Source organism: Arachis ipaensis, chromosome B03 (assembly GCF_000816755.2).
Source record: "Arachis ipaensis cultivar K30076 chromosome B03, Araip1.1, whole genome shotgun sequence".
NCBI lineage: Eukaryota > Viridiplantae > Streptophyta > Magnoliopsida > Fabales > Fabaceae > Arachis > Arachis ipaensis.
The window spans coordinates 133,450,340-133,458,208 of record NC_029787.2 but is presented as its reverse complement, the minus strand read 5'-3'; the positions used below and the strand labels follow the sequence as shown (position 1 = coordinate 133,458,208).

Sequence of the window (7,869 nt, the reverse complement as noted above, 5' to 3'; positions counted from 1 at the left end):
TTCTATCAGAGACTGGTCCATTACATAGGGTTTGGTTGGCATCAACCCCCTCGTTGGGTTAAATTTGAGTGGTCCAATTTCTATCCTATAAATAATAATATTACAACAGGACACAAGCTATGATAAACCACTTGTAATGATGACTCCAATAACTAACATGAGATCAAAGGAAAGTTTTGAATCCAGCTCAACTCTTGCTCCATGAATTAAAGAGCCCCTCTGAGGATAATACCATCTCTTCAGCAATTTTCAAAAGAATGCCATCAAGTTTACTTTGTTTTATTTCTGTTAGCAATGTTTTCTAATCTGCACATCCCATACCCAGCTTGCACGTACTTAGGTACTTTATATAAAATAAAGAGCAACTCTTTAGGCCATTCATTTTTTAGTATTTTTTATGTGCATAAATATTAAATTATCAATAATAAATAAATTTTAGAATAAAGAACAAATACATCTTTAACCTTTTCTTCCACGAATATTTTAGTCTCCAAAGATGGGAAAATATATTTATATTCCTGACATTTTTAAAACGCGGACAAATTTATCCCTCTGTTGAAGTGATTCCGTTAAACCCGATGAAAAAGTCTAACGTGACTCCCGTGGCGCTGACCTGACCGTTACGGAGCACACGTGGCATATAACTTTTCAAAACAGGACATATTAGTCCTCTTAAACCAAAACGTGTAGCTTTTCAAAACAGGACATATTAGTCCTCCCACACCCAAACGACGTTGTTTCACCCAAACTTCCAATCTTCAAATTTATGAGTCATAATCCTTTGAATGCACAGAAACAGTGGAGTGTGTGAAGTGGGTCACTGTCCTCAGCCACCTCTAACTCCTTCCTCAGCCTCTAACCAGCTCTTCAATCTAAGGCTCCAACGAGACGCCGCCAGGGTCCACGCCCTGACCTCCATTGCCGCAACTATCAACCGGACCCATGCCAGACCCTGTTCTCCTAAATCCTATCCGGGTTTCAGCAGCTCAGTCATCTCAGGTCTAGCTTAAGGAAGTGGCGAGTACTTCACGCGCCTTGGGGTTGGAACCCCAGCCAGGTACGTGTATATGGTGCTTGACACCGGAAGCGACGTCGTTTGACGCCCCTCTCTGCTACCGCCTTGACTCTCTGGATGCAACCAGAAGAAAGTATGCCAGTATCAGGTTTTCTACGGCGACGGTTCCTTCACATTCAGCGATTTCTCCACCGAAACGCTCACGTTTCGAAGGAGGAGGGTTGCGCGCGTGACACTCGGGTGTGGTCACGACAACGAGGGTTTACTCGGTGCCGCCGGCCTTTTGGGCTTGGGTCGTGGAAGGTTATCATTCTCGGCTCAAGCCGGACACCAGTTCAACCAGAAATTCTGATTGCTCCTTCAGAAGTGTAAAGTTTCAACCATAATTTCATGTTTTATTTCAAAGTTTCATATTTTTGGTATAGCTTCTGCAGCTGTTGATTAAGCTCAACTTAGCTTCTTTTTTTACTTTGTTTTAAGATGGTTAAACATTTTATTCAAATTTTTTGAAATAGCTCTGGTAGCTTTTGATGTTTGTTTCTGCCAATTGGTGAAGCTTGATATTGGTCAAATTCTGCTTTGAGTAGTTGAACTGTATTAATCTTTGGCATTCGATAATTTGTTGAGGAAGCAACTGTATTAGTATTCTCAAATCAGATTCTTCCTTTGTGGGGTTAGTTAGAAATTGTTAATAGAGATTAGTAACTGAATTGTGATTGGCTGATTGGTTATAGTTTTGTTGGTATATAAAAGATCTATTGTATCAAATTGTATTCACCTTTTATTGTTCTCTTAATATATAACATTTTATGGTTTTGTCTCAATTATCAAAATTCTATGCTAAAGTCTGGTTGGTTTGATATCGCATTTGACTTTATGAAAACACAACTTTATGCTTTTATGAAGAGTTGTTGATAGCTCATGGTACGATCTGGGAGAATGTTATAAGCAAAAATGCTTTCTTTGCTTTGATGATATATAGAAGATTCTAATTGGAGGTGCAAATCTAGCAGTTATTTACATAAAGGGAATTAGGTACAAAGAATACAATGCACAATGCCAGCATAAAAATAACGGCGTCGTTTTAGTGTGGGAGGACTAATATATCATATTTTGAAAAGTTACATGCCATGTGTACTTCTGTAACGGCTAGGTTAGTATCACGGGAGTCACGTCAGACTTTTTCCTCAGGTCCAACGGAGTCACTTTAACGGAGAGGTAAATTTGTCCGCATTTTGAAAAAGTCAAGGACATGAATGTATTTTCCAATTCTTGGAAACTAAAATGTCCGCGAGAAAAAAGGTCAATGACCTATTTGTTCTTTACTCTAAATTTTATTAATTTATATATGTAAATTTTTAAAAAATATGAATGCAAATTGTATTAATTTATATGGACAAATTATGATAAATATAAGTGTAAATTATATATTTCTTATATGTAAAATTTTTATAAATATGAGTACAAATTATTACTGACCAAATATTCAAAAAAATAATAATATTTACTGGTTAGGTAATATTTTTCTAAAATAAAAATAAATTTTATGGCTTTTTACAATCCAACTTCAAATTAAATGATGAGCCTAAGTATGATTCGAACTTATTATTGGGATTGAAAATGCTGTGCATTTGACTGAGTTCTAGCTTTGAACTAATCAATTTGATTCTACGTGAGTTGACAGAGTATAAAAGTATAGGAAGATTTTTCAAGTGTACCGTCGTATCGATATATCAGTGATTTTTAACCGTTGATCTTAATTATATATATTATATATATTTTTTATAATTAAGATTAACGATTAAAATTTCCAAAAGTATATAATATACTATACTTTTGCTTCCATTATTAATTGAAGTTTTACGGTATGTATCAACTCCCAATAATAGCAAAACAGAGAAGAAAAGAGTCGGATCAGAATGCAGGTGAAAGATTAAATTCAGACCATGCAAAATGTAAAAGAAAAGATTTCTGTTTTTCCGATGGCTCAGATCTTGCACACTTTCCATATATCGTTGCCAACGAGTCAATTAGCGGCTAATAATGATTATTTATTAATTATCTGACCCGTGCTTTCTTCCTCATCGTTTAGTAGTTTTATTTGCAACTAAGAAAGATATGTTATACATGAACTCAAACAGATAATACTGTTGATTTTGGTGTTTGTGTTTGACAGCACGGCATGGAAATTTTATCAGGCGGAAAAGAAGAGACAGATGTTGAAAATTTGGTTGCAAGGTAAATAGTACAAGACCCAATATTTCACAGTTGAAGATAAGCAACACAAGCTTGTTTTTTTCCTCAAAGATTCATTCATAAGAAACAGCTTCACTATGAGGTATAAGAAGCTGAAGTGGGCATATTAAGCACTAGAATACAAGTAATAAACTAGCCCCATGACATGCAACATAATTACAGCATAAAAATCTAAGCAATAAAGCCATGCAGGGAAGGTTGGTAGGAAATAAGGAAGAAAAGAAGCAGTAACACAAAGGCAACACCCCAAGGGGAACCACCAGCTCTGTGGATGGCACCTGGCTCAGATCCTGGCATGGGGAAGCTTAATTGGCTGCCAGTGGAGAGCCAGTGAACAACGATGATTAAGAGCAACGGAGAAATTACCAGCAAGCGTTGCAGCAACTCTGATGCAGTAGCCATCACTGCATCATACACTATGTACCCCAAGAATCCACAAATCACAGCACTTGCTACTACTATGAGCCAATGCTCTGAGAAGCTGAAACCTGAACTTGATCTGTTCACTGAATAAGCCATGGAAGTGGGAATCACTAGTTGGAGACAGTGTTTATGTTGACTCTCTGAGTGTGGAGCACTGGAGTGTGAACAAGTACAAAGTAAAAAATATATATAAAATGACTTATTTTTTGTGGTCATTTAACATTTGGTCCTTAAAATTTATCATTTCTCGTCTAGAATGGAATGTTGGGACCCAACTATAGTGGAAACCATAATACTTCTTTTGCTCAAGAGATAAATTTCAAGCAAGTAGATAAAAAATAGTTATTAGACAAATATTTTTCCAAAGGCAGAAGATCACCAGGTACAAGGCCAGCTGTCCATTTGTTTTTTAGTTCAGTACATTAATGCATCTTGGTATTAACTATATATTAAGACATCATCAACAGAAACAATGTTGGGATGCTAATACGTTTTTCTTTTCTTCTGGGGTTCCTGAAAGAAGCATTATGTTAATAATAATCAGATAAAAAACAAGTTTATATACATGGATAAAGGGTCTCAAAAATCCAAGAGAATCTCTGATCCTGTCATGGGTTTTAACTTTTTATCACATTTTAATCTATGGGGTACATGATTAGGTAGTAGTCAATCCATTTGCACCCCCATGTGAAGGCACGTGAATATGTGATCGTTAATTCCATTTATCCGGTTAATATGGGCCGTTTACTATTTGACGTGATATACACAAATCAGGAGCTTCACTATTTAATTTTAACCCTTGATTTAACTGTGAAAATTGTAAAATGCACAGGACTAGACATTTTTACAATCTCGTTATTGATACCCCTTTTATAATAAATAATATTTTGAAAGTCAAGAATAATTTAAATATACAATTAATTAATAACAATCTTATTTTTATATGAAAGTCAAGAATATTTGATAGATAAATAGTATTTTTCAAATTTTTATTATGTGTGGATGTCACTTAAAAAAAAAAATCAACAGTAACATGGTAAGGATGTCAAAAGGTTTAATAAAACTACCTTAGACAGTGAATACAATACAGCAAGTATATGTAATAACTAATAAAGCTACCTCAGTGAATACAAGAATACGAATGTCAGAACCATGGGATGTTCAACTAGTCAAGAAGGGTATTTGATCTGGATAAAAGTAGAGAGGAGATTTTTTCCGTAAGGGTAACCGCATACCAGAGTGGCGGTGTGCATGGTTTGCAGAATGATGGACTTATTGGAGTCAATAATAGCCTTCGCCATAAGCCCATATAAGCCAATCAACTTTATCTTATTATATACAAGGACGCACGAATCACTAGGAGTAGGACAATAAATAACAATTGAAAAGGAAATTGCCTGCTAAAATGAAAAAAAGCAAATCTCCCCATTATATAAAAAGCAAAGGGGGATAATGCAGGCAAATAATATGTGGCATTTTTGGAAGTCCATAAACCAGGATACAGAAGCACATAAATTAAACTGTAGTTCCACCTCATCATAAAAGGTGCATGACAATAAATATTAAATAATACACATTTTAAAACAAATTGGAGATTCGGATATCAAAAGTCAAGGGTCCTTCTTTACTGTGAAGACTTACTAGTTACTCACGAAGCGGATACCCCATGTTACTCTCTCTGTGACTTCAGGTATTTTTGGAAAATGGCATTAAGGTCAGAGAACTTCGCCGGCATTGCTTCCCATTTTTTCTCTGTATATGCCAAAACTTTTTCCTTAAGCATGAAGAAGGCACTTGAAACATCAACCATAATCCCAAACGGAGTAAGAGTTGAAACCTCAGTAAAATTCATCTGTATTTTCATTTTCCCGTGTTCCTATCTCCTAGCATCTGTAAGAGTCAGTGTTTGTGTACATTTGATTGCAATCAATAATGCAACGAGACAAGAAAGAATGTACAAATATGTTTGGTAAACAAAAGCTTCTCTGGATCAAAACTTAGCCTCTTCTCAACATATATTGGAAATCAATTTTGCACCTCCACCCAACTACAACCAGGAGTCTTCTTCAACCCTCTGTGTTTCATGGCTAACCTCAAGTCATTGGCATCCTTCCAGGAAGAACAGGTGGAAAAAATACTGGCAGTAAGCACATAGTTTGCTCCCAATTCAGACTCCAATTTAGACAAAAGCTTTCCATCCAAACTAGGAACCCACCCAAGATTCCTGCAAGCACCTAGAAAACTCCTTAATATGACAGCATTCGGCTCCATTGGCATGTTCTTGATCATATCATGAGCTTCCTCAATCAAGCCAGCTCTTCCCAGCAAGTCAACCATGCATCCATAATGCTCAACAGTTGGCTTTATGCTATACATTCTCACCATCCTATCAAAATACATTTTACCCTCAGAAACAAGTCCCATGTGGCCGCAAGCAGAAAGAATTGCAGAAAAAGACAAACTATCTGGCTGCAACCCCATATCTTCCATCCGGGAGAACAGCGAAATAGCATCCTTTTGGCGGCCATGATTTGCAAGAGCAGATATCATGATTGTGCAAGACTGGAGGTTCTTCTCATGCATTGAATCGAAGACCTGGAGGGCTTTGTCAATCTGCCCACACTTTGCGTACATCTCAAACAAAGCAGTGCCCAAACCAACATCCAATTCCACTTGATTCCTCACAATGTGAGAATGAATTGATGCTCCAGCACCAACGTTGAGCATTTTGGTGCAAGCAGAAAGCAAGCTCACCAAAGTAACGGAGTTAGGCTTCACATTCTCCATCCCCATCTGGAAAAACGCAGCCATTGCATGGCAAGGAAATCCCCGAGAAACACACGCAGAAATCATAGAGCTCCAAGACACAACATCTCTAACGGGCATTTCATCGAACACCTTCCGGGCGAACCCCAGTGCGCCGCAGTCAGCATACATCTTGAAAAGGGTGTTGTTGATATATGGATCACAGGTGAAACCCATCTTGAGGATCAAAGAATGGATGGAACCGCCAAGGGGAAGGGAGGAAGCGCGACCGCATGCAGTGAGAAGGGGAGGGAAAGTGAAGTTGTCAGGGGAAAAGGGGGGAGTTTGGTGCAGGTGGCGAAAGAGGGTGAGGGAGTGGAGAGGGGTGGTTTGAGAGAAGGCCCTAATGAGGAGGTTGAAGGTGAAGAGTGGGGGAGTGGCGGGGAGGGCGCGGAAGAAGAAATGGGCGTAAGGGAGGGAGATGGAGGACGCGCAGGAGATGAAGACGGAAACCAGAAAAGGGTGGCGGAGGAGGCACGATTTCAGAAGGAGCGAGTGTACTTGTCGGAGATGCGACACCGTTGTGGACCGCCACAACACTCTCTCTATCTCTTGCGCTTGAAGCACTACCATCACTCCCAAACATCACCGTATTTTCCAATTCCATTCAGCAAAACATAGTTAGGTAGTTAGTTCTTTTTTTTTTTTTTACACTAACTAAAAATTCGAACTTGGGTGCAGGCGAGGCAGGTGATGCTGCCATTGATCCAACGCCTCGGCTGCGTTAGGTAGTTAGTTCTAACGGACCAACTACCCTGTTACCCCTCCCCCTTTTTTTTGTCTCTTGGTCTCTCCTCATTTCATTTGATGGACTCCCTTTATGAAGAATTGGGCTGATCCATTCTGATGTTTGGGCCAAATCTCGTATAAGATCATATCATTTTTAACTGGCCCTTCTCTTTTAGTGTTTGTCAACGTACAGCCAGTATAAATGGGCCTTGGCCTGTTTTCATACTTAACATAAAAAAACAAGTAAATGCAAGTCAAAATTCATAAGAGAATGGGGGAAATTATTCCCTTAAATAGAGTTCAGTACCGCGACGAATTAATCCTTGATCTATTGGGTTGGAAAATACTGTGAGAAACCAAAAAAAGAAAAATTTATAAGAGAATTTCTCTAAATTTGTGCTACCAACAATTAACTAAGTAAAAGTGTAGACCTTACCCTAATTTAATTCATTACCAACAATTTAGATGAATTATTCCGCACCGACAATCCTCTTAGAAACTTTTTCAAAGATACTTATCAAATATTGAAAACTTATATATTATATAGGAGCTTTAAAGAGATACACAATGGTTTATTTTTAAGACTTATATAATACAATGGGGATTGAGTTTTGTAACTTCAATATATTTTAAAATTTATT

The 7,869-nt window shown here is 37.7% G+C and overlaps 1 protein-coding gene across 2 annotated transcripts; it reads right to left on the bottom strand.

The window, feature by feature from the left end:
• LOC107634008 (pentatricopeptide repeat-containing protein At5g66520-like) lies at positions 3,328-7,266 on the bottom strand. Of its 2 annotated transcripts, none has more exons than XM_016337590.2 (2): positions 5,336-7,266; positions 3,328-4,207 (listed from the first exon to the last, which is right to left on the bottom strand). In XM_016337590.2, the coding sequence occupies exon 1, from the start codon at positions 7,070-7,072 to the stop codon at positions 5,720-5,722; it is 1,353 nt and encodes a 450-aa protein (XP_016193076.2). In that variant the 5' UTR covers positions 7,073-7,266; the 3' UTR covers positions 3,328-4,207; positions 5,336-5,719. The 2 variants fall into 2 exon arrangements, with proteins under 2 accessions (XP_016193076.2, XP_020975640.1); XM_021119981.1 differs by having other exon boundaries at positions 3,492-4,207; positions 4,814-7,266.

Coding starts and splice junctions, on each gene's coding strand:
- LOC107634008 (XM_016337590.2), bottom strand. CDS start 7,072: ATGGTAGTGCTTCAAGCGCAAGAGATAGAGAGAGTGTTGTGGCGGTCC.